This window comes from Lissotriton vulgaris, chromosome 7, assembly GCF_964263255.1.
Source record: "Lissotriton vulgaris chromosome 7, aLisVul1.2, whole genome shotgun sequence".
NCBI classification, from domain to species: Eukaryota; Metazoa; Chordata; class Amphibia; order Caudata; family Salamandridae; genus Lissotriton; species Lissotriton vulgaris.
The window spans coordinates 119,019,815-119,046,193 of NC_141695.1; the positions used below are offsets into that span (position 1 = coordinate 119,019,815).

A 26,379-nucleotide genomic window follows, 5' to 3' on the forward strand; every position below is an offset into this window, starting at 1 on the left:
TACATTCCTTACGTGCTCCCCCCCTCTGAAAAACATGGAGTCGATGCCCTGCTCAATATACAGTAAGAGGAGAAGTTTAGTCGCATCTCGTGGCCTGAAAGACTTCTTCAAACAGAAATAACTTGTAAACGATGGCAGGAGTATGCCAAGCAAGTGAATCTACGTCACTGCGCGCTACAGATGCTTACAAGGTGAGTAGCATTTAAAGGATGAAGAGTAAATATCCATATCTTATTTGTATTGTCCCTTTTTGGGATCAGTCTGGTCCTTACTTTTGTAATGGGTCCTGTTTTTGAACTTTGAAATACAGGTCTGCATAGGATTTTGACATGGGCAGTAGTTACTTTGGTAGCTTGTACTTTGGCAAGAAGACAGTAACTTCGCCTGCCATTTCAGTTTTGGCCCCCTATGGCACATTTTAGAAATAAGGTGACTACAGCCAAAGCAATTTGTAAGGAAATTCCTAATGCGTATGGTCACCCCCAATTTCTTTGACTGACTCTACTAGTGAGAGTGCACTGAGGCCTGCTAACCAGACCTTAGTGCCAGTGCCCTGACCCCAAAGTATATGTGCAACATGTGGTACGCAATTGGAAATGGCTAACTTACCTGCAAGTCCCTAGTGTATGGTACCCTGGTCTCAGGGCATGTAAGTTAAAGGGGTACCTCAGAGCTTGCCACACTGGTTGTACCACTCTGGTCATCCCCCAAGTATAACTAGTCCCCAAGTCTGCTACTGCAGACTGGCAGAGCCGGCATGCACTGCGAGCCCGACTTTAAAAGCAATGTTAAAGCCACTACTACTCCTCTGTCAGACCTACCAAGTCCTAGCAGGGTGCAATATATGCCACTGGCAGGGCATGTAGTTCACATGTTCTGACAGTCAACCCACGAAGACACTGTTTTTACTGTAGAAAGTCTTGGTTGCCCAATAGGCGAGTACAAAAATCCATGTTGGCCCCTCAACTGTGCTAACTCCTTACCTGTGTGACCAAAGTGGATACTCCAAGGTATCAAACAGCTCATTATTTTTCAGCCTGACTTGTATCTCAAGTAGAAATTAATGCAACTAGTTACAGTGTGCAGCTTTTACAAAGCTGGCACTTAGTTGCCTTTAAAACTCCTGTGCCTTCTCGGGCACACATGGAGCCTGTTCCATAATACAGCTGTCTGCCCTACTGGAGAGACGTTTCAACGACTCTCAGGAAGGAGAACAGTGAGGGATTGCATGACTACTGCAGGGGGCCCTTTAGGTTTTACCCCCAAAAGGCAGGCTTCAAATGGGAGACTGTCTTTGAAGGGAAGATGTGTCACACTAGGGAGACCCCATTGTTTAGGCAGACCGGCTGGCTTGCGGAGCAGAGAGGGGAAGCCAGTTTCCAAACCTGCTATGCCAGTGACGTGTAGCTCTGAGGTAGCCACACCCAATGATTAGGCTGGAGAGGTATGACCACCGAGAGATGTGTCTCACCAGCTTGGGAGTGGGCAGAATGGTGGATCCTAGGATAGACAGATGTCACACTCCAAGGGAAGCAGTCATCAAGTCTGAGGGGACTTCATAGCCTATTAGCAATCAACCGCATTCTGCCCTGAGGGCATTTTCTGAGCATAAAGGAGCCACCCCTGGCACCCAGACCTGAGATCTCAACTTGGAAGAAGGACTGCCCTGCTGCACTGAAGGACCAGCAAAGTGAGGCTGCACCGTCAAAGACTGCACCTGGTGGCTGGCGTTGAGAGGGACTGTGCCTGCTGTGTGTCCTGCCCAAAGGGAAGCTGTCTTCAGAGCCCAGATAAACCAAGAGAACTCCTAGGGCCATCTGTCTGGCCTCCTGTTCGCAGCACAGGGATACAGCAGATGAAGATGCCTGCTGGGGCAAATTGGTAGTCCAAAGTCATCAAGCCGCTATCACCAAGTACTTTTAACCGACTGCATTGAAACATACCTATGTTTTCTTTGAAAATGTTTGTCCAATTCGTTGCCTTTGCCAAGGCTTGTTCACGGTGAGTGAAATTGCTGTGATTTATTATTGCTTGGAAAATCTATAGCCCTGAGGTCCCTTCAGTGGATCTTTTTCGTTCTAGTGTCTAAATTCTTATAAAAATATAGTCTGTTTTTATAAATCGGTGTTGGATTTCTTGAGTGTTATGTCGATTCTTCAATTGTTTTGGTGCTGGTTAAAATGCTTTATACTTGTTCCTCTGTGTAAGCCTTGCTGCTCAGTGCCACAGCTCCTCAGGATTGCACTAAGTGTTTGTCAGACGAAACCAAAGGTTCTAAAGGGGTTTGTAAGTGTAATACACCGTGAGGTCGTACAACCACACCATGTAATACCCCCTGCTTCCTCATGCACTCCTTCTTGCCTATGATGGTCTCAGAATATCATGTTATGCAGGTCATATCTTTGCTATCTTTTTTCTACCACCTCATCCTTCAAATGCTGGGAAGAGTGTGTAGACTGGGCTGTAGGAGGACCATGAGCTGTTACATTCACATGTTTATAGAATTCCTTGATGGCAGCTTGTGATTGCCTTTTAGCCTGGATCAGCTAGCAAACAGGTGGATTTCCCTGTGTATCAATTTGCTATGAGTTGGTTGCTAAAATCACCCTCAAATGTATATACCTGCACAATGAGAGGTGAATCAGGAACCCTTCACTCTTCTTAAGAATAAATCTTGCTCATTCCATTAGTCAGACAATAACTTGGTCCTCATCCCCCTCCGCATGGGACGACTCTTGGTGGCCGGAAGCCCTTGGAAAAGCACCCATCCCGACAGACCATGCACGGAACCTAGGCGTTATCCTGGACTCTTCACTCTCAATGAACAGACAAGTCAGCGCCGTATCCTCATCCTGCTTCAACATTCTCCGCATGCTCAAAAAAACATTTCGCTGGATCCCCACCGAAACCAGAAAAACAGTCACCCATGCTCTGGTCACGAGCCGACTGGACTACGGAAACACCCTCTACGCAGGTACTACCGCTAAACTCCAGAAGAAACTCCAACTAATCCAAAACGCCTCAGCCAGGATCATATTAGACATCCCGCGCAACGAACACATCTCTGGCCATCTGAAAGACCTCCACTGGCTACCCGTCAATAAGAGGATCACTTTCCGACTGTTAACCCACGCACACAAATCACTCTACGACATCGGACCAGAATGCCTCAACTCACGACTGTCCTTCTACACCCCCTCCCGCCAACTACGCTCTTCCAGCCAAGCCCTCGCCACTGTACCTCGCATCAACAAGACCACCATGGGAGGCAGATCCTTCTCATACCTGGCTGCTAAAACATGGAACTCACTCCCCACTTACCTTCGCCTTACCCAGAACCACCTAGCATTCAGAAAGCAACTTAAAACGTGGATATTTGACAAGTAATCCTCCTCCCCTCCCTAAGCGCCTTGAGACCCTCTGGGTATGTAGTGCGCTATATAAATTCTTTGACTTGACTTGACTCTTTCTCTCAACACGACTTTCTGGAGGAGCAGGGCCAGAGCTCAAACTCTGTTTTGAAGGCACTGTATCAAATCTTTCTGGATCACCCAAGAAATATCCTCAGTCCTCCTTCTCAGGGTTGCTTTTAGGGAAGCGACTCTTATATCAAAACGTCAATTTGAAAACATAATTCAGTCATGTCGAGCAGCAGTTACTCAAATGTGTCTGACCTGGGCACAAAGTGAGAAGATGTAGAATGCGGAGTAGAATAAATGGTTTGCTGTTAAAAACTGTGCTGGATGCATGAAGGGAGGTGATCCAGGGGGAGAGAATATGCACCTTATGTCATAATGATGTACAGACTATTGAACAGGTCAGAGTTGCCTACCTGGCTTTGAAAATGTATCAACAGAAAGTTTTTTAAACCACTGTCAGAATAATTGTGTTGCAGCGGCAAGTGCTGCAGTGGAGAGGATAATTTGCCTAGTATTTGAATTAATGTGCTGTAAGATCTTTACATTTTTAGCTCCTTTTTAAATTTGTATTAACAAATGTTATTTTGTATACCGTAGATCTCATTGTAAGATATAAATCTTTTTTTAAACTTGACACATCTTTCTTACATTTCATGGCATTCTTTCTGTGGGCTATGACACCTCCTGCAGATTCCTCATCACCCTCTCATCCCTCCTTAGGAGGATGGCATATTTCTGTTCTTTTCATATTTTGTCTCCAGCGTCTGCGTCCTTAGCCTCTTTGGGACTTTGGGAAAATACTGGTGCACCTGGTGTCTATTATGCCCTCTCGTGTGCCTTCTGGGAGATTTTAGCTTTGTGCTGGATGTCCTGGCATCCCGTTGACGCTAGTATGCATGAAGTTCATGAAGTTTCCTCCCATTGTATAGCGCTCTGATATCAGGAAATGGTCTTCTTTACGTATTTTAAAGCTTCATAAATAAAAAGTCACATATTTTAATTCTTTCCATGGCTGGGCTAGAAAAGATTGACAGCCCAGTGAATGCGGAATGAATCACGCATGAAATTCTATGAAAGATGCTAACCGTGGGAAGCTTTAGTTACAAATACGTACTTTTTGCCATGATTTAGACCTCTCTAAGTGTTAACATTACTTCTATCTTTATTTACAGAGAGCTAGAAGAGTACATGAACGAGAAGGTGCAGTATGTTATCACGGCACAGGACTGGGACGATACTTTTGAGGAGGTGAGGCTCGGGAAGGGGGGCTCTTTGCAAGCTTGGGTACCTAAAAACTGTGATTTGCAGTGTGGACCATGAGCCTTTGCCATCCCACATTAGTCGGAATGGAAGGCAAGATGCAAGCCATTGCTTCCTCTTAATATCAGCCTAGTCATTCTTCTGTCTTGGTTTAGACCTCAGAGTCCCTTGCATTTTGGAGTTCTAGGGTAGTGAGTATGACACTGCTGTAATTTGTTAACAATACTTATCTCTTCATTGGCTTCATTATAGCAGTAGCCTCTAGTGCACCTAAAAAATTACTTTCCTTCCTCTGATGGTCAACTTACTCCAGTATTGGAACTTTCATAGATTCCCATGCTTGTATCATTCCCCGTCGTCGGAATACATAAAATAGCAATAGAAACCATTAACAAAACAGAACTTGGGCCTAGGCCCATTCTTGTTTTGCAACCTATCCACCTCTTTTTGTAAAAGAGACCCAAAAAATGAACAACCAATCAAATTAGCCTCACCCCTTAGAACCCTCATGTTTGAAGCTCAGAACCTCAGATTTTCTACTGCATGTTGTGCTAGGGAGTCCACTGAGTTCTGCTCAGTTTTTTCCTATTATCCTTAAATCTACAGTTTGTTCACCAGTTTTTCTTCAAGACCTACTTGGACTTTGTGTCAAGATGTCTGATAGGAGAAGTAAGCTCTCTTTAAAGCCTGTACATCTTGTGCTAAGAGGTTGTATGTGGAGGGCAAGCACAAGGATTGTTTTTACTGTCTGTATCCAGACCACAAGGCAGCACAGCAGACTGTAAAATGTGCCGCACTTTTTCAACAAAAACCCTACGAGACCGTGAAGGATGTCTTTTGACCTAGCTCCAGAAGCTTAAGTTAAGGAAAGAACCAGTCTCCAGTGATAGTGACACAGCCTCTGCAACATCTTCCAGAATGTCTGCAAAAAGGGGTAGGGTCTCCCCTTCACCTTCTGAGGAACGTCTTGGTAAGGCCTTAAAAAATACCTCTCCTAGGTCTGAAGGGCGTAGTCCTGGTGAATCTCCTTGCCGAGGTGTAAAGGAGAGGGAAGGACTGTCTAAGGGAGTGATGACTGGGAGGAAATCAAGCTCTGTTCCTCCACCTTCTCCTCCTGCGGCATCAAAGACTTTTAAAAAGCCCTCTTCACTCTCTTCTGGGGTGAAATCGATGAAAAAAGCTCCCTCGTCGACGACGCTGTCAACCATTCCGTTGACGAAAGCATCTAAGGTGCAGTCCCAATCTTCTGTTTCATCTAGGAGTCCGTCGACGGTGATTTCGTCGTCTCGGGTATTATTGCTGAGCTCCGTGTCGACGAGCGTGATGACGGCTACCAAGACGACGACTGCGGCTGGGGTGTCAACAGTGTCGATGACAGCTGCGTCAACGGCGTCCCTTTCTTCGCCGACGGCCCTGTCGACGACCTCGTCAACGGTGGAAAAAATTACAATTTCTCTTAAAAAGCGCCAAATTACACCTGATATGACATCCCCCAGAGGGTGACTCCTCTACCCCCAGCACTTCTTCTAGAAGAAGAGGACTCTGAAGAAGATAATGATCCTTTCGCAAATGCGAATAACCCTTCTCAATTACACGTCAAGTGTCAGGACACAGACTCAGAGGGGGATTACGGAGAGGAGCAGCATTATCATCCTTCCTTAGACTATCAAGGGGACTATCGGCCGTAGATGGTTTCCATGCCTTCCTCCTTACTAGCGGACTTGCAATCTATGTTTATGGACTATAGAAGGAGATTTGCAATGCAACCTCCATTTCCAGCGGTGGTACCAGATACGGCTGTTCCTCCTGCTCAGCCTGCTACCCCTCAATTGCCGACATCTCAACCAATACTAAGGGCCAATGACGCACCTCCTGTCGTGTCTCTTACTCATGATGACACCTCTAATGAAGACCAGGGCACTGGAACAGTTCCAGATACTGACACAGAGTGGGATGACTGTCATTCCCGATCCGACCTCTCCTGCGCCAGCACCAGTTGATTCTCCCCTTGCGGACATAAAGGGTTTCCATAATTTAATAGAAAGGGCCTCAAGGAGGTTTGGGCTGCCCATACATACGGAGCAGTCTGAATGCTTCTATGACATGAAGGAGCCTTACAGGAAATCGGTCCGCTCTATCCCTATAGTTGGTCACGTCTGGGATGAGGGGTTAAAAGTAATGAAGAATCCTCCTACGGTGATTCCAGTTTTACCTCGCCTTGAGAGAAATATAAGGTTCCAGAGAATAGTCCGGCCTGCTTAGTCAGTCAGCCAAAACCAGACTCCGTCATTTCTCAGGCTGGCCAGAGAAAGTCATGGAATCCTTCAGCTCCTCCCTCAACGCCTCCAGATAAAGAGGGCAGACGACAATGTGGGCAAGAGATTCTCTTCCATGTCTAGTCTGTTGGTTAGAGCAGCTAACGCTTTGGCGATTCTTGGTCGTTATGATCGCCAAATGTGGTGCAATCTTTCCCCATATCTGGACCAATTGCCTGAAGATGCGAAAAAAGGGGATTCTTCAGGAAGGGGAGGTAACATCGGCTGAAGTGATTGACTGTGCACAGAGACAGCAAAATCCTTAGGGACTCAGCAGTACCGCAAGGTTCCCTTCCGAGGAGCCAGAGGAAGAGGTAACACAACATACAGAGGAGGATATAGGCAGCAGTGATATTCCTTGTATGGTTCCCAGTCGCAAACCTACCGGCCGAACTACAATCAGCGGCAGACTCAATCCTCTTCTTTCTCTCGATCGAAAAACAGAGGAAGACAATGACGCGAGGGCAGAGACGCATCTAAGCGTCAATAGCTGCTTGCTGGCTCTGACTACTGTCCCTTCTCCTCCTGTAACATCAGTGGGAGGCAGAATTTCAAATTACCTCTACAACTGGCAATAAATAACATCGGACCGCTGGGTGCTGAAGATTATTCAATGCGGCCATACTCTGGAGTTTGTCCAAGCACCACCATCCAAGCCCCCTCACGCCACTGTATAAAAACATCTCCGTCTTCCACGGTGGAGGTCCATCAAATGCTCCTCAAAGGAGCAATAGAACCGGTCCCTATCTCTCAGCGGGGAAAGGGTTTCTACTCCTGGTCCGGAAGACTTTAGAAAAGTGGCACCCTATTCTAGATCTGAGGGAGCTCAACACCTATCTCATCAAACAAGAATTTTGGATGGTTTCTCTACTGGACATCCTACGTCTTCTCAACTTTGGGAATTACATGGCCATGTTGGATCTAGAGGACGCTTATTTTCACATACCCACACATCCAGCTCATAGGTTTCTTCGCTTCACAGTATCCAAGAGCCACTTTCAGTTCAAGGTTCTACCTTTTGGACTCTGATCTGCTCCGCGGATCTTTACAAAGGTGTTATTTCCGGTAGTAGCTTTTCTTTGAAAACAAAAACATCGGGTCTTCCCTTACCTGGACGACTGGTTACTGAAAGCTCCTAGCAGGCAGGCAGCACAAGATTCAGTCATAGCATGCACACTCCTGTTAGTCAATCTCAACTCTCAACTGAGAAAAGTCTTCTCTCCGTCCATCCAGAACAGCCAGCTTTCTGGGAGCCATTCTGGATACGTCCATAAACAAAACTTTCTCGACCTTGGAGAGGCAAGAATAGCTGATGACCATGGCCTCCCGGTTGTTAAAAAGACAGTCACTTTCAGTTCGCCTCTACAAGTCCCTTCTGGGGTCCATCTCCTCCTGCATACTTCTGATTCCTCACTGCAGGTTGCAGATGTGTCCACTCCAGGAGGAGTTAGACTTGCAGTGGCGCCAAGTCGACGGATCCTTCGACGACAAGATCTCAGTTACTGTGACCATGAAGGACGCCATATCATGGTGGATGAACATGGTAAACATTTCTCAGGACCTGTCCTTCAGGATCGCCCCAGCTCCTCAAATATTAACTACAGACGCCTCGCTTGAGAGCTGGGGAACAGTGTTACAAGACCTTCATGTAAGTGGCCGTTGGCTACCCCAGCATCGTCTTTTACATATCAATCTGCTGGAGCTCAGAGCGATTCACCGACCTTGCAGGCCTTTCTTCAATGGATACAGCAGTCTGCCGTTCTAATATGTACAGACAACACGACGGCCATGTATTATATAAACAAAGAAGGTGGCACCAGATCTCCACTGATGTCACAAGAAACCCAGACAATCTGCGAATGGGCAATCCAGCAAGAAGTATCACTCCAGGTGTTCTCAACAAAGCAGCGGACACGCTCAGCAGACTGCTAACGACGTCACAGGGCCACGTTTGGCATCCGGATCCGCAGTCTCTACAGCTCTTGACGCAGCTCCTGAGCAGCGAGAATTTCTTGGTCTGAATCTTTCATCAGAATGTAGAGAAGTGCTTTCTCAGGCGAGAGCCCCAAGTACCAACAAGACCTACAGGTTGAAGTGGAAGCGTTTCTGCATTTGGTGCCTGCAAAACTGTGTCCATCCTTTTAAGCCTGATCCACATGAAGTTCTTCCATATATTCTGTTGTTGGCAAAATCTGGGCTGGCTCACTCTTCCATCAAGGTGCATCTTGTGGCCATCTCTCACTTCAGACGCACATCTTCTCCCTTCCCTCTGGTCGGCAAGAATCATTAAGCAGTTTCTCAGGGGCCTTTTCAGAGTTTTCCTTCCAGTCAAGCCACCTCCTCCTCTTGCGGAACAAAAGGAGGTGGTGATGGACGGAGCATCTGAATCAATCAAACACTCACACCCAGTCAAAAGTTCTGGGTTTAATCCATCACCGTTCTTTAGCCCACTCTGCCACCCCAGTTCAGACATGGCTATATGCAAATCAGTCTGACCCTGTGCCTCATGGGAACAGTCCAGCCCGAACTGCCAAGCCATGTCTTCCCTGAACCGGAAACAAGCTTCCGAGGACCGGTTTCTGGCATTCCAGCCGTCTTCAGCCCGGCTTGCTTGAATCCAGTGGCAAAGTGAGCAAGGGACTCACGTCTGAGTATACCCTGCCACACTTATGGCGGCCAAAAGCGGAACAAAAGGGGGTGGTGATGGACGGAGCATCTGAATCAATCAAACACTCACACCCAGTCAAAAGATCTGGGTTTAATCCATCACCGTTCTTTAGCCCACTCTGCCACCCCAGTTCAGACATGGCTATATGCAAATCAGTCTGACCCTGTGCCTCATGGGAACAGTCCAGCCCGAACTGCCAAGCCATGTCTTCCCTGGACCGGAAACAAGCTTCCGAGGACTGGTTTCTGGCATTCCAGCCGTCTTCAGCCCGGCTTGCTTGAATCCAGTGGCAAAGTGAGCAAGGGACTCACGTCTGAGTATACCCTGCCACACTTATGGCGGCCAAAAGCGGAACAAAAGGGGATGGTGATGGACCCTCCTCTTTGGCATCTGGACTTGGTATCGCCCAACTTATGAAGCCTTCTTTCGAGCCTATTCACAGGGCAGAGTTGAAATTCCTATCCTGGAAAGTAGCTCTTCTACTAGCTTTGACTTTGGCTAGACGAGTAGGGGAATTGCAGGCTCTCACCATTCAGGAACCCTTTATCCAGTTCAAAGAAGGTACCATGATTCTGCGTACCAACCCAAAATTCATACATAAAGTACCTTCGGACTTTCATTTGAATGAGCCTGTTATACTAAAAACTTTTTTCCCTCAACCGGCTACTTCGGCGGAAAAGGCCTTCACTCAGTGGACATTCAGAGGTGTTTAAAGTTCTACCTCCACTGTACTAAGGACTTCAAGAAGTCTTCTCAACTGTTTGTGTCCTTTAGTGACCCTCGTAAGGGTTTTCCCCTTTCCAAGCAAGGGATTGCTCATTGGATTAACAGCGCTATCCAGTATTGTCACAGAGCAGCGGGCCAGCCTCTGGAAGGTCGAGTCTGTGCTCATTTCACAAGGGTTATTTCTTCTTCGACAGCCCTCTTTGCCAGAGTTCCTATCAGGGAGATCTGCAGGGCAGCAACCTGGAGCAGTAATGCCTTACAAGGCATTACTGCCTGGATTCTGCAACGCAGAGTGACACAGCAGTCGGCCAGGCAGTCCTGAGGAACCTCTTTCAGTAGTGGTGAGGTTTCCCTTTCATCCCTCCTTCCATGTTACTGTTTTTTCAGCTCTTGCACATTTTTGAACCTCATGTGTTTATATTTTCTAAAGTTTCTAAGTATGTTATTGCCCATTGAAAATGTCATTATGGTGAATATGTTATTGCTTTGTTCTTGGTTTTATAATGGACATGGTTCCAAAAATGTGCTGATAACAGCTAGCTACTCTGATACAAGCATGGGAATCTATGAAAGTTCCAATACTGAAGTAAGAAAACAAGTTACTTACCTTCAACTTTGGTTCTCCAGTATTGGAAACTTTCATAGATTCCCATGTGACACACCCTCCTCCCCTGGGAAAGCTCAGTCTCTTCCATCTTCAGTGGTATGGATACACAACGACTACGAAAATCTGAGGTTCTGAGCTTCTCTCAGGAGAGTTCTAAGGGGTGAGGCTAATCTGATTGGTTGTTCATTTTTTTGGTCTCTTTTACAAAAAGAGGTGGATATGTTGCAAAACAAGAAAGGGCCTAGGCCTAGGTTCTGTTTTGGTACTGGTTTCTATTGCTAGTTTATGTATACCGGGGACTCCCCTTCCGACAATGGAAAATGATACAAGCCGGGGAATCTATGAAAGTTTCCAATACTGAAGAACTAAAGTTACGGGTACGTAACTTGTTTTCTTTCTTCTCATACTTAATGTTTCCTCTGCGTCAGGCAACTACAGTACGAACTTGAGTCTTAACCTCATTTCTAATTTTTAATTGTCTTCCCTCTACGCAGGCGCTGAACGAGAACTGCAACCTATCCTTCGTTAAGCCACGCTGGATCTACACATGCAATGAGCGGCAGAAACTGATGCCACACCAGCTCTTCGTCGTGGTACCACAGGCATAGCCCCGGCTAGAGCCCAAATCTGGCGGGTATGCCAGATGGAAATCGAAGGCGAGCCAACAGTTTGGGACTACTTGCACCCTTTACAGTGCTAGATTATTTGGGTCGAAGGTCCCAAGCAGTACTTTTCTATAGGTTCTGAGGATCCAGCATTTTTTTAATTGGGTTTTTTGGGGTCCTAGTTCCTTCACACTGGGGTGATTTGTAGGCACCAAAATACCCATTTCCACCCAGCGGCCACAGGAGACCGCAAAATATTTTTCTACTCAATTATTTTATAATGTATTCAATTTTTGATTGATTGACAACAATAAAAAGAGTTTTGACTTGCTGAAGAGCTCTCAAGAAGTGCATTGCTCATCCTTCAATCCAGCAACAGCCAGGCACACGTGCAAGTCCCGGGGCTGTCTGCAGTCATGGCCGCCCTCACCCGCCCTTTGAGTGTAGAGGAGGCGTTTTCAAGTATTGCGCGTAGGTGGATACTTTTAGGGGTTCAGCCGCCGACCCTCGGCCGTAGGACCAGCACAGAGTTTACCAGGAGCAGTCTGCACGTAGTGGCAGCTATCATAAGTGGCAAGTGTACCTAAGTGCCTGTCCACGAATACAAGAAGTGCAAGGAAAACCAGAAGGAACTAATCTCATCAGTGTGCTGTTCCATTTAAAAATAACACTTTCTATGCAGAACTGAAACATATGTTGAGTTTCAAAGGTATTCAGGACAGGGTTTAAATTTCAAAGTCATTATTCAAAACAGGGTTTCTAGCTCCTGTCCATCATCCCATACAACTATCAAGCACATTTTAGCTATTATTTGGAACCTGGGTTTGGTTTTGAGTGGGTTCGAAGCATTCTTGACTCCACAGCCCCTATGGAGGGTCTGGCCTTCATTTCTAGTTCAAAGGTGACTCAAGACCACAGGGTCCAATAGAGCCACTGTTCTGCAGGAGCCATTTTACAGGAGACACTGAGTGAAGCCCTCTTGGCGCCATCAGTCTGGGATGTCACCATTGGCCCTGCTGCCTCCTATGACCTTGAGTCACTGCTGTGACCCCCTGTGGACTGTGAGCCGGACACTGGTGTCTGGCCTTATACTACTGCTTTTCTCTTGCCAGTAGTGCATGTTTGTTAACTTTGGTGGCTGTCCTGCCATTCCTGTGGTTTCTGTTCTATGTATCCCATTTCCAAGTCGGCTGCATTCGCCCTGTGCTGCTAGGGTTAACTTGCACCTAGCTGTGATTCCTTGCAACTTTACAAACTGGCCTCTAGGTGTCACTGCACTTGATTATACTAGCTGTCCACTAGGGGCCGCTGCTGCACTGATGTTCCCTGATACAGGAGGGGAGGGGCTGCTCCTGCCGAATGCTTTCACTCCCCTCCCTCAACACCCCCCCCCCCCACTCCACCCCTGTGACAGCCACCTCTCAAAGATGGTAATGGAGGGAGGGGCCAGTCCGATGCCCCCTGGGTCTCTACCGGAGGGGCTCACGTGACCCACAGGAGGTGAGCCGGTGAGGCTGCAATGACATTAAAATGGAATTGCCACTGGAATTGCCTGCGCGCTGAAGGTTCCGACGAGAGATTACGGCAGTGAAATAAACTGAATTAAATGGTCCGGAACCCGCCCCAGCACGGCCGGCCCTGCGCTCCCTCCCGATGGCGTCTGCGGGGGTCTCGCTGGGCACGGACATATGCTTTTCATGGCTGCTCTTGCAGGGGCGCGGAGGTGGAAAGGAGATTGCTTCCATTTTGCACGCAGGGCTGAAGGGTTGGTCAAGTGACGAATTTTATTGCCCCTCTCGTTCTCTGTTACAATAAAGATGGTCTTTTACAGCGTCCCCGTCCCGTGTTGTCTCATTCAAGGAATTGTGTTTTTTAACAGGCTTTAAGGGCCTCAGTGGGTCATAACTATCCTTTAACTCGGAACACCCATCCCTCTTTCCCTACCGTGAGTTCTGGTTTAGAATCTGCCTTCTAGATCTGTCTAGATTCACTCGGGTTGTGTGTGTCATGCCAGTGTGTTGTCATTAACCGGATTCAGTGTGTTCTTAGTCATTGCATACAGGAAGGGGTGCTCACGCAAAATGCGTGCAGCGGGCCTGATGTGAGCTTTCCCCGGCTGACAGCGCGCAGAACTGAACTCGTCATTCAGTAAAGGTCTTCAGAGTAAGGGAGGACTGTCCGCACAAGGACAAGCGAGAGCTCTTTAAACAGCAGGAGCGGCTCCTCTTTTGACGGAAGTCCTGCCCCCGGCAGAGCAATGAATAGATCCTTTGAGGCTGTGTACAAAGCACCGCTGGTCCCAGTATGTCACCCTGGCAGAATCCAGACCCGCCCGGCTCTGCTCTCTGTGGTACTGGATGCAGAAGCAGCATTGACAACCAGCGGCCTCATTCATTTACTGCATATACAGTCCCGAGTGCACATCTGCACAGCCCTGCTCCAGCTGTGTCGCCTGTCGAGAGAAAACATTCGGAATGCAAAATAGCCCGACTGGAGGACAACGCAACGAACATTAGGAACAGGGCACAAGTCCTAAACAAGCATTGGCATAGCCAATAGGTCTCACCTTTGGGACGTTATAACAGTTGTTGCACCAAGGATATTGTGCTGCATAACTAATTACTTATACGGTCTCAAAAGCGAGACCTATTGGCTATGCCAATGCTTGTTTTTTTTTTTTGGTAGTACCCTAAGTAATTAAGAATTAATGCAAACAGGTCTGCAACTCTGACACATTTTCATTTTGGTAATCCATGGGTATCAGTAACTGTCACCTAGTCCCGTGTCATGAAGTTGAGCAACTTCCAATCAGTCCTGTTTTTTCATCTAACAAAACTAAGCATGCTGGGATTTGTAGGCCAATACATACATACTGGCATATGTGAAGTTATAATCTTCAGCAGGCTGAATGTTCGGGAGTAGAAACCAGGACTGGTACAAAGGCCCCCTGAAGATATGAGGATGATTGACAGCTACAGAGGGCTTATTCGAAAGGGGAGGCCCTCCTACACAAAATGAACCTGAGGTAGGACCCGAGGTCTTTTGGAGGAGGGTAGTATTTAAAAAATATGCTCTTAAGTTAACTGTGCTATTCTCAGGCACTCAACGAAGAACTGAGAGTTCTGACTTCTCAAGAAGCTCTGTCAGAGCTGTTCCTCTCCTGGTTGTCACATAAGAAAATCTGGGTACTTTGAACTTTTCTATGGATTCTTTCTAAAAAATATATTGTTGCCCATCATTTGTAACCAAAGAATACAAAAATATGTGTAAAATGCTGTAAGATGTATAACCTCTTTACCCTTTTCCCCTGACAAAACCTTATTCTCCAGGTTGTTTTTCCCAAATCACTACACTGTGCATCTGTGTACAGGGGATAAAAAATTGGTATATGAGACAAATACTGCATGTAACGCACCTTGGAATAGCACATAATTACAACAGGGATGAATGCAAAGACTTCACCAAGATGTAAATCCAATCAGAGCAGTTTATCAATGCAGCTGTAACTGGTTACTTAAATGCATCGACAAACGCTCTAACAAGTTATCTTTTTTCTAGGCGCTATATAGGAGATGTGTGAATAAGTCAGCAGCACAGTAAGGCTGATGCTGCTCTAATACCTAATGTGCAATGGTCCATTTATGTCCTTAAGTCTCCGAGTACTTTGCTCTTTTCAAAGTGAAAGCCAATTATTTGGAAACTGCTATAAAATGCTCTTTAGTTTGGAGACCCATCTAGCCTCTAAGTTCGCTGACTGTGGCAATGTGCTGATAACTACAGTCTATCCCTGCGACACTCACCAGCGCTCTATTACAGGTTAAACTGCATTTAGAGCTGTCCAAAAACTTTAATGAAACCAGTTTTGTAGCTATTGGTCCTCATGCAGGCCATGAAAATGGAAGCCCCTGACCAAAGTTTTGGAAGGAACAAACACAACCGCAATTGGTATGTAGTAGACCTCTAAGGCACTTCAACGCCACTTCACGTGCTGCACAAATTATAACTACGCCGTTGAGAAAGTTAAGCAAAAATGCCCTGTTATGGAGAAGCTGCTTATAAATGGGAAACTATAGTGGCTAAAGTAGTCCCCTACCACTAAAGAATCACCATCAGTGTTCACTGCGTGAAGCGATCAAATGATGCAACCTGGAATGAGTTTTGTTCTGGACCACGCACTCCAGCAGCTGGAGTGGGGGGGGGGGGGGCGCTTGGCTCACGTGCTGGGGAGCTGGGTCCCACTAATTGGTTGTTCCAGAGCCTCTTCCTTCTGCAGGTTTGCAGACAATGTGCTCATAAATAACGCTGTTCATGAGCATCATGAGTGCTGGGTGTAGGCCTTGGGCTGGCATGTACAGTAAAGGAAAGAGAAAGAGAAATGATGAGAATAGCAGAGAGAGAGTAAAGAGAAAGAGTGACCACAAGAAAGAAAGTTCAGAAAACAAACTGAGGATGGGTGGGAAAAAGATGGGCTGATTGAGTAAAGGAAGAACGGGAGGACGAAGGAAGGAAAAAAGGATATGTTCAGGAAATAAGCAGGAAAAGTGAAAGGTACGATGAAAAGAAGAGAACGTTGAATTGATAAAAAGATGAAAGGATGGCTTGATGGAACAGTTAAAGGACAGATGGAAAGGTGAGAAGAAATATACCAAAAGATTAAAGGACGGATGGAGGAGTGAAAGGACCATTGGTGAAAGGGTAACCAATGGACGCTTGAAAGTATGGACAGATGGGTGGAAAGCATGGAGGAAAATTAGAATGAATAGTTGGATCGGTGAAAGGATGGATGAATAGATAGATCTAGAGACATACACTGATAGGTACATAGATGATTGCACTTATGGAATGACGGATGCATGGAAGTATAGTTGGATTGGTGGGTGGAAAGGTAAATAGAAGAACAGTTAGATGGAAGAATCTATGGAAGGGTGAAAGGATGGATGGATAAATATGCAGAGTTAGGTTTGCTCACTTTTTGCGGTTGGTGTTTATTAGAGGTAAGTTTCAAAGAGGGGACTATTTACATTTTTTGCTTACTCCCTTGCTTGGAATTTTCTCAATATAACAGGAAATACAATTTCTGTTCTGTGATCTACTATGGCTGAGAACTGCCCCTTGGCATGAAACTCACTCTCAGATATTCTTGATTCTAAGCATTATTCGAGTAGGACAGCTGTTCTTATAGGGGCAAAGCTGAAACTACACATCCCAGCATGCTTAGTGGTGATGTCTGAATCTCCAGGACTGGCTGAAGGTCACCTTATACCATGGGAGCAGAAGCAGCTGACATCTATAACATAATAATGACTTATCACATGTTATATTTTGTCTTGAGCCCAATGGGAGCAAACCTCGGGTTTTCAGCAGTCAGTGATTTGCACACTACGTTTGGAAAAACATATGTCATTTCCCCCAAGTGTATAAAGGACCAGAAAGCTACTGAAATGACTTGTATCTTTGGGTGGTGTGAATATGTTACCAAATGAAGCCTGAAAAGCCGCTATATTGATTCCTAGGATGCTTGTCTGCTCTTAGCAGCACCTCCTGGTTGAAGCAAAGCTCTTTGAGGTAAATAATGTATGGGCGGCTTAGTAGGTATGATAACATCAGAGCAGCACTCGTTGAAAAACATGACCAGTTACTTTGCATGTACAATTAGCTGTGTCCTTTTTCTTTGTTTAGACGTGACTGTCCCTCTCCTGGCCATGTACGTATGAAACTCATTTGTGATTTTTCACAGCTCTTACGCAGAGGACGTAATCAACAGGGCACACTCCTGTGCTATGTATGACGCTTCCTTTAAAAGTGAACAAAGCCCAAAACTGTATATGTCTCTAAAGGACAGCAGGTGTTCTCTAACCCCAAGCCTAGATAGAACGCTCAAAATGTCTTCAAAAATACCAAGTATTTAGTATTCATGATTTCAGCGAAAATAATGAGTATTATACAACCTCCTGCGTGAGAATTGTACGAGAGATGTGCTCTAATGTACACCTTACCTGCTCAATGCATTTGGCGGTCATTGCTGAGAAATATTATACTCAATGTATGTATAGGTTTTAAAGTCAAAATGCACCAGATAGCCCCTTGCATCCAGTTTCATAGTTTCGGTAAGTCAAGTCAAAAGATTTATATAGCGCGCTACATACCCAGAGGGTCTCAAGGCGCTTGAAGAAGGGTGGAGAATTACTTGTCAAATATCCAAGTTTTAAGTTGCTTTCTGAATGCTAGGTGGTTCTGAGTGAGGCGAAGGTGGGTAGGAAGTGAGTTCCAGGTTTTAGTTGCCAGGTAGGAGAAGGATCTACCTCCCATGGTGGTTTTGTTGATGCGAGGTACAGTAGCATGGGCTTGGTTGGAGGATCGTAGCTGGCGAGAGGGGGTGTAGAAGGAGAGTCGTGCGTTGAGGCATTCAGGTCCCAGTTCGTAAAGTGCTTTGTGTGCGTGGGTTAGGAGGCGGAAAGTGATCCTCTTATTGACGGGGAGCCAGTGGAGGTTTTTCAGGTGACCAGAGATGTGGTCTTTACGCGGGATGTCTAGTATGAGTCTGGCTGAAGCGTTCTGGATGCGTTGGAGTTTTTTCTGGAGTTTTGCGGTGGTACCGGCGTATAGGGTATTTCCGTAGTCCAGGCGGCTCGTGACCAGTGCGTGGGTGACTGTTTTTCTAGTTTCGGTGGGGATCCAGCAAAATGTTTTTTTGAGCATGCGAAGAATGTTGAACCAGGATGATGAAACGGCGTTGACTTGTCTGTTCATGGAGAGTGAGGAGTCCAGGATGACGCCCAGGTTCCGTGCGTGGTCCGTCGGGATGGGTGCTTTTCCAAGGGCCTCTGGCCACCAAGAGTCATCCCAGGCGGAGGGGGAGGTACCTAAGATAAGGACTTCTGTTTTGTCTGAATTTAGTTTCAGACGGCTGTGCTTCATCCACTCTGCTACTTCTTTCATTCCTTCATGTAGGTTGGTTTTGGTGGTGTTAGGGTCTTTGGTGAGTGAGAGGATCAGTTGAGTGTTGTCAGCATAGGAGATGATGTTGAGGTTGTGTTGGCGTGCGATGTTCTGCGAGGGAGCTCATGTATACGTTGAAGAGGGTGGGGCTGAGTGAAGATCCTTGTGGTACACCGCAGATGACTTCAGTGGCCTCAGACTTGAATGGTGGGAGGCGGACTCTCTGTGTTCTTCCGGTGAGGAACGAGGTGATCCATTCCAGTGCTTTTCCTTGGATTCCGATGTTTCTGAGGCGCTGTAGAAGGGTGTTATGACAGACTGTCGAAGGCTGCGGAGAGGTCGAGGAGGATGAGGGCAACTGTGTCTCCATTGTCCAGTAGAGTTCGAATGTCGTCTGTTGCTGCGATGAGGGCGGTCTCAGTGCTGTGTTTGGCTCGGAAGCCGGACTGTGAAGAGTCGAGGGATTTGTTGGTTTCGAGGAAGGCGGCGAGCTGGTTGTTGACAGCTTTCTCGATGACTTTGGCCGGGAATGGAAGGAGCGAGATGGGGCGGTAGTTTTTGAGTTCGGTGGGGTCAGCTGTGGGTTTTTTCAGAAGGGCGCTGAGTTCGGCGTGTTTCCAGCTTTCCGGGAAGGTGGCGGAGTTGAGGGAGCAGTTGATGACATCTCAGAGGTGTGGTGCTATGATTTTTTTTTTTTTTTTTAAATATATTTTTATTGCAGGAATCAGTAAAATTTTTACAAAGCGACCAGCATCATAAATTCAATCAAAATTAGCAGAATACATCCCTCCGTCCCCCAACAGGATGAACCATTACACAGCCATTTAGCCCACAACCCAAGGGTCGGGCGGCGATACCCAATGGGGACTCAACAGGGAGTCGAAGCCGGTCCGGATGATCCACTATCCGTCATCTGCTTTTCTAAACTATCCTACGAAGAAAGCCAAAAGAAAACCCCCCCTCAAAACACTATGAACCAAACCAAAACCCCCCCCAACCCCGCCATCAGTGCACGGTAACCGCCGTAATAGGATCTGTGAGAGGACCCATGAGGAAAGCAACAGACATGTAAAGTGCAATCGTCTATCGGGACTCGGGGCGAGCTGCATCTTCACTTTCGGAATCGCTGGGAGCGCAATAATCCCTGAGGGCCTGCACTAATGTCTCCCATTCTAGCGCTGCCTCCTGCGCCTTCTCGTTGTGTTGTCTCCTAGCTAACTGGTACCGCAGCGTGCTTTCCCCCGCCGCCCATTTCAAGAGTTCGCTGTGCCATCGGGCCCCCGTTGGACCAACCCGTGCCTTCCAATTCCTGGTCACCTCCCGTTTAGCAAGGAGAAGCCCCAGATCAATGAATTTACTAGTGATTTTATTTTTGGGGGTATGTGGGAACCATTGCAGGAGCCCCACTGCCGCATCAACCGATAAGGATCTCCCCGTTACCTCCTCTAGGGTATCCCCCACTTCCAGCCAGTAGGAGGACAGCCCCGGGCAGGACCACAACATATGAAGAAGGTCTGCATCAGGCGCCAGGCACCTGGGGCAGTCCGTGGCAAAATATTGTTGGATCTTCGCCGGGGTCAGATATGCCCTATGGAGTACGTAGTAGTGGACCAATTGAAAGCGGGCGTGGCGCGTGCCCTTCCAGGCCCGCCTCATGGGTTGGGACCAGGTCGTCTCCGGGATCTCCTTCCCTATGTCTTCCTCCCAACGGGTTCTTAAAGTAGTGAGGGGGGCCAACCCCTCATTGAGCAGTCTGCCGTATAGGCAAGTGACCGCCTTAACAGTTCCCGCAGACATCATAACGTACTGGCACACCGGAGAAGCAGGAGGTTCCTCCTGCCCGTGCTTCCAGTGCGCCTGAATCGCTCGGACCAGGGCTGAGTGCAAAAGAAAATCGCCGCGAGGAACCTCGAAGCGATCAATGAGCTCCTGAAAGGGCAAAAGCGCCCCGTCCTCGTAAAGGTCACCCACCAACTGTAGGCCCGCGTCCTCCTAATCCGCTAATCGTGACCAATCACCGCCATGAGGCAGGGCCGTCAGCATGCCCAGAGGTATTTCGGGTGCATACGGTATCCGCAACTGGCCCCGGGCGTGGGCTCGGTTCCAACACAAGCGAATGGTCTTCTCTTCAAGCGTCAAGTCCTGCAAGGCCAAACGCTGTCGCAGCGCTATGAAGGAGAGAACATTCCTAGCTATCCCTGTGCCCCTCCTGTCCTCTGGGCCTCGGAATTCCCTGGCGACCTCCTGGGTGAAAGTCTGCAGCTGCGCTGCCAAGTAATACTTTTCAAAGTCCGGCACCGCCAGCCCACCCTCAGCTTTCGGCCTCGTCAGGGTCTTGAGGGCCACTCTTCGGCGGCCCGAACCCCAGAGGAATCCGACCACCATTGACCGTAACAGTCAAAATGTGGCTGGCGGGATCCAAATCGGCAGCGCCCAGAAATAATATAGCAACCTGGGAAGCGCCGCCATTTTAAGCAAAGCGATCCGTCCAGCTACCAAGAGCGGTAGAGTAGCCCAGAAGTCCATGCTACCACGCAGCGCGCGAGTGCTGCGAGCTATGTTTCCATCCAAGAGGTCTGACGGTTCATGGTAGACGTACACCCCCAGGTACTTAAAGCAGTCGGGTTCCCACCTAATCTCTCTACTGATATCAGGGCTAGGTGTACCCTTACGAACCGGGAAAAGACAGGTCTTAGCCCAATTCACCCGAAGGCCCGAGACCTCCCCAAACGCCGTGAGCGCCGTCGCAGCTCCATTCAGGGCAGCAACCGGGTCCTCAAGGAAGAGCAACAGGTCATCAGCGTACAGCGAGACATAATGTGGGCCCGAAGGCGTCCATAAGCCATGATAGTGGGCTCCCGACCGGAGTAGCAGCGCCAGAGGTTCCACCGCAAACGCGAAGAGAAGCGGGGATAATGAACAACCCTGTCTCGTGCCTCTCTCCACCGGATATTGCGAGGAGATCAGCGGGCCTGCCCGTACCCTGGCCGACGCCGAGGTATATAGTACCGTGGTCCATCTGACGAAACCCTCACCGAGGCCGAATCGGAGTAATACTGTGCGCAGGTAGTCCCATTCCAGGCTGTCAAAAGCCTTCTCCAAATCTACCGAGAGGACTACCGGGCATGGGGCGTCCACGAGCGGTTCTCCCAGCAAGCGGGACAGCCTACGGATGTTCATGGTCGTGTTTCGCTTGGGGATGAATCCAGCCTGGTCCTCATGCACCAGAGAGCTCATGTGACCTAGCAACCTCGATGCCAAGATGCTGCTCAGTATTTTATAATCGACCGTCAACATTGATAAAGGACGGTAGGACGCCGGATCGGACGAGTCCCTTCCCGGCTTGAGGAGGGGAACCACCAAGGCCTCGCACATCGATCCGGGGAGCCGACCAAGCCGCTTCGCCTCTCTGTAAACGATCAGCAACCTCGGTGCCAGGAGATCAGCATAAGCGGCATAAAATTCAACCGGAAGGCCGTCCAGACCCGGGGTCTTATTCCTCGCCATCTTTTGGATGGCGCTGCGAATCTCCCCCAGTTCAATGTCGGAACCCAGGGTTTTCGCTACGTCAGGTTCCACCATTGGGAGCTCTAGGGGTCGCAGGTAGTCAACAAGCCGGTCGGGGTCTCTGGCAGAGCGACTGCGGTACAAGCGTTCATAGTAGTGCAGGGAACAGCTCAGAATCTCAGGCTGAGTGTGCACTTCGATCCCATCCGCCGTACGCATGGACGTCGTCAGAGAGGTCTGGCGCGTAGGATTAGCTAGCCACGCCAGCAATGCGCTCGATCTATCCCCCTCTGCGAGGGACCTAACAGTATAGGCCTTATAGTCGAAACAGCGCAGCCGTTCGACCTCTGCCGCTACCGCCTCCTTCGCCGCTGCCGTGCGTTCCTGGAGTTCCGGGCGGGCGGAGTTCTAACTCACGGAGTTTCCGATCTGCCATTTCTAAATCGTCAAGGATGATTCGCCTCATGCCCACCTTCTTGGAAATGCAGAAGCCCCTGACCACTACCTTAAAAGCGTCCCATTCTAGCGCCCTCGAACCCGCAGTGCCCCCGTTGGACGAGAAGTATTCCGAGATCTTGTCTTCTAGGTCCGCTTTGAATACAACGTCCTCTAAGATTTCGGGACGCAACTTCCAGGTGGGCACAGCAGGCACCCCCGGAAACCAGCGAAGGTCCAGCAGGAGAGGGTTATGATCCGAGATGGTCCTGGTCAAATATTCAGACCGGACCGCCGCTGAAACCAATTCTGCCGAGCCCAGAAACCCGTCCAGTCGGACGTGTAACTCGTGCAAGCCTGAGAAGTAGGAATAGTCCCTAGTGTCGGGATGTTGTGCCCTCCAGATATCCGTCAGACCCCAGTGCGTCTGCCAGTCCCTCCTACCTTTAGCCACACGGCGAACCGGAGAGTCAGGGAGGGGGGGATGTGAGCGGTCATTCTCCACATCTACTACTGAATTGAAATCCCCGCCGAGCAGGAGGGGCCCGGAAAAGAAGTGGGCCAACGAGCCCGATAACCCGGAAAGGAAGGCAAGCTGGTCCACATTGGGTGCATAAACACAGCAAACGTTTAGGTCCCTCCCCCCCAGAGTACCCGAAATGGCCACATATCGACCCTCCGGATCCACCACTGATTTCATAACCTGAAAAGGAACCCCAGCTCTGATCCAAATTAGCGCCCCCCTGGCATACGCGGAGTACGAAGTGCAAAAGACCTGCCCCCTCCACCTACGCTGTAGTGCCGCCCCTTCCGCCTTGTTAAGATGGGTCTCCTGCAACAGCCCCATTTGCACCCCTCTACGCACTAAATAAGCGTGGACTTTGTGACGTCTAGACATAGTGTGAAGCCCCCGTACATTCCAAGTAATGCATTTCACATTAGCAACATCAGCCATTGTCCCATATTGTTCGTGCAAAGTCTCTCCATCCGGGCCCCAACAAAGAAAGAGCAACAATCAACCCAGCACTGATGGCGGCCATTTTCCCCCAACCAAAACACAACAACCCCGGTTCGACCCAAACCCTTGCCCACCCTCCCCAGAACAGGACCCAAATAGTACCATCTAGTTCCCATCCAAACCATACCCCCAGCAAACCCTCTGTCCCCGACTAATCCTGCAGTCGCCACCGCAGGAAGGCCTTAAGGGCCAGGTGCGGGCTGGGCGTTGGCAATGGGCCCTCGATGCTCGGGCTACCGAGACTAAAGTGAGCCCTAAGCAATAAGAGAAAACCCTCAAGGCACGAGCAGGGCACCCCACCTCCGCTTCCCCGGTGATTATGAGCAACCGCCTACCCCCGCCACCCCCGCTGCGGGCCCCCACCCAAACGGACGCAGCTCACCCCGTCAACCCTGTCCATCCAGAAGGTCCTCAATCGAGTTCGGAGTGATCACCGGCGTGTGGACACTGTCGGTCACCGATTCCTCCGAGTCTGTTGGTACCACCTCGTCACCAAGGTCCGCTTCCTCTTCTATGGTGCCATCCCGTGAGCCAGACAGCGCAGACAACACCTCCAACACTCCCTTCCGCTCCATCGACGTCTCCGCAGTCGAGGGTCCGCCTGACCGGCCACGGCGACTCCGAATTCTTTTGGCCCGCCGTCGCTGTCCAGGCTCCACTGGTAGTTGAGATGAGGAGCCAAAGCCATCCTTTCAGGCTCTATAGAGTTCGAGCCAGTTACAGACATCCTCCGGGGAATCAAAGAACTGAGTCTTGTCATCGACAATTATGCGGAGCCTTGCAGGAAACAGGAGCGAGTATTGGATGCCCTCGCTCCGGAGCTCGCGCTTGACCGCCAGGAATGAGAACCGCCTGCGCTGGGTCTCATAGGTGTAGTCCGGGAAGATATTCACCTGGCTGTTCTCCACCTTGAAGGGGCCATTATGTCTGGCGGCATTAAGGATGAGATCTCTGTCCCGAAAGTGCAATAACCGTGCCACTACCGGTCGCGGGGCACGGCCCTGTTGCGGCGGCCTCGCTGGGACTCTGTGTGCTCGCTCCAGGGTGTAGAAGGAGGATAGGCCCTCCGGGGCCACCGTGTCCCGTAGCCAGGCTTCCAAGTAGGCCACCATGTCGCCATCTTCAATCTTCTCCGGCAGGCCCACCACTCGAATGTTATTTCGCCTGTTGCGACCTTCCGCGTCTTCCGCTCGCCGCTCCAGGGCATCAATCCGGGATAGGGCATCCTTCATCGTCGCGGCCAGGGTTCTCTGTGCCGGCTCCAAGGTTTTTATCGAGCCCTCCACTTCCTTGACCCTATCCGAAAGCTTGCCGTGGTCCGCTCTAAGGAGGCCCAGACTCGTCGCCACCTGGGCAATGTCCTGCTGGAGGGCCGAGCGTGTGGTCGCGATCGCCTCCAGGACCCGGTCAAATTGTTGCTGCAATGGCGCACCACCAGAACTCTCCGGGTCCCCACGTTCTTCTTTGTCCGGGGCCTCCGAGTCCGAGGCGGCTGGGGTGGTCCCCTTGGCTCCCCCCGGTTTCCCCATGGCGCAGGAGTCACACGGTGGAGAGCCAGTCAGAGGCGCCACCGAGTGCGGGCGTCGGCTATATCTCTCTCGGCTAGTGGCCTTCGGCCGAGGGCGGGCGATCTCCGCCTCCAGGGCCTGTTGGACCTCCACAACTTCGGGCCGCGCCACCACCGCGTCATCGGAGGGCACTGAGGAGGAGGCGGGGACAATCGGCGCCAGGTCGGGCAGGCCCGTTTGGTCGATGAGGATCAGGAACGAGGGTCTCCAACACCACCGGAGACTTTGTGGCGCCAAGGCGCCGTGCTGCCCATGGAAGTCTCTCTCCGCGGGACCACAAACTTCGACTTTCCGTCGGATCAGCTCATGTTCGAGTTGCACCAGGTGCCTCGGCAGGTCCCAATCAGTCTGATCGACGGTTTGCGGGGACTAGGGTGCCCCACGGCCTCCGATCTGCAGGATAATCACGGGCTCAGTCCCGGAGCCGAGCTCTCAGGCGACCATCGCCATCGGCGTCCAAGCCACGCCCCGGTGTGGTGCTATGATGGAATCTGCTTTGTTGAAGATGTGGTGAGGGCATGGGTCTGTGGGGGATCCTGAGTGGATGGAGTTCATCAGGCGGATGGTGTCCTCAGTGGAGATTGGGTTCCAGTCATGAAGGATGTTCAAGGGGGGTGAAGGTCCTGCAGAAGGTTGGGTGGGTTGGTCTCCGGGTCGGTTGTCGAAGCTGTTGTGGATGTCTGCGATTTTGTTGTGGAAGAATGAGGCTAGGGAGTCGCAGAGGGCTTGAGAGGGGGTGATGTCGTTGGAGTTGGCTGAAGGGTTGGTAAATTCTTTGACGATGTTGAATAATTCCTTGCTGTTGTGGGCGTTGTTATCTAGTCGGTCTTTGAAAGCGGCTTTCTTGGCAGACCGGATTAGTTGGTGGTGTATGCGGGTGGCGTTTTTGAAGGTGTCCCTGGTGCTAGTGTTTGGGTCTTTTTTCCAGGCCTTCTCGAGGGAGCGACACAGTTTCTTCGATTTCTTAAGGTCATCGTTGAACCAGGAGGCGTTTTTGCTGCCTAGTTTGGTTTGACGTTTTTTCAGCGGTGCTAGGATGTCGGCGCTGTTGGATAGCCATTAGATGAGGTTAATGGCTGCTTGGTCGGGGTTTGAGGGGTGGGCAGGGGGGTTTTGAAGAAGCACAGAGGAGATCTGGTCGATGGTGATTTTGTTCCAGTTTCTTTGCAGGGTAGGATGAGGATGGTTGTGGGTTGTGGTCTTATTGTAGATAAAGTGAACACAGCTGTGGTCCGTCCAATGGAGAGCTGTGGTGTGACTGAAGGAGACATGTTTGCTGGAAGTGAAGATAGGGTCGAGTGTGTGACCTGCA

General features: G+C 49.4%; 1 protein-coding gene across 2 annotated transcripts in view; it reads left to right on the forward strand.

The window, feature by feature from the left end:
* The window catches only part of XRCC1 (X-ray repair cross complementing 1), a 310,744-nt gene extending 298,812 nt beyond the window's left edge, over positions 1-11,932 (forward strand). For both annotated transcript variants that reach the window (XM_086929793.1, XM_086929794.1), the window contains exons 16-17: positions 4,592-4,667; positions 11,490-11,932. In XM_086929793.1, the coding sequence (XP_086785919.1) occupies positions 4,592-4,667; positions 11,490-11,603 (190 nt within the window). In that variant the 3' untranslated portion in view covers positions 11,604-11,932. The remainder of the gene's footprint in view (positions 1-4,591; positions 4,668-11,489) is intronic.
* Positions 11,933-26,379: the final 14,447 nt, after the last annotated feature.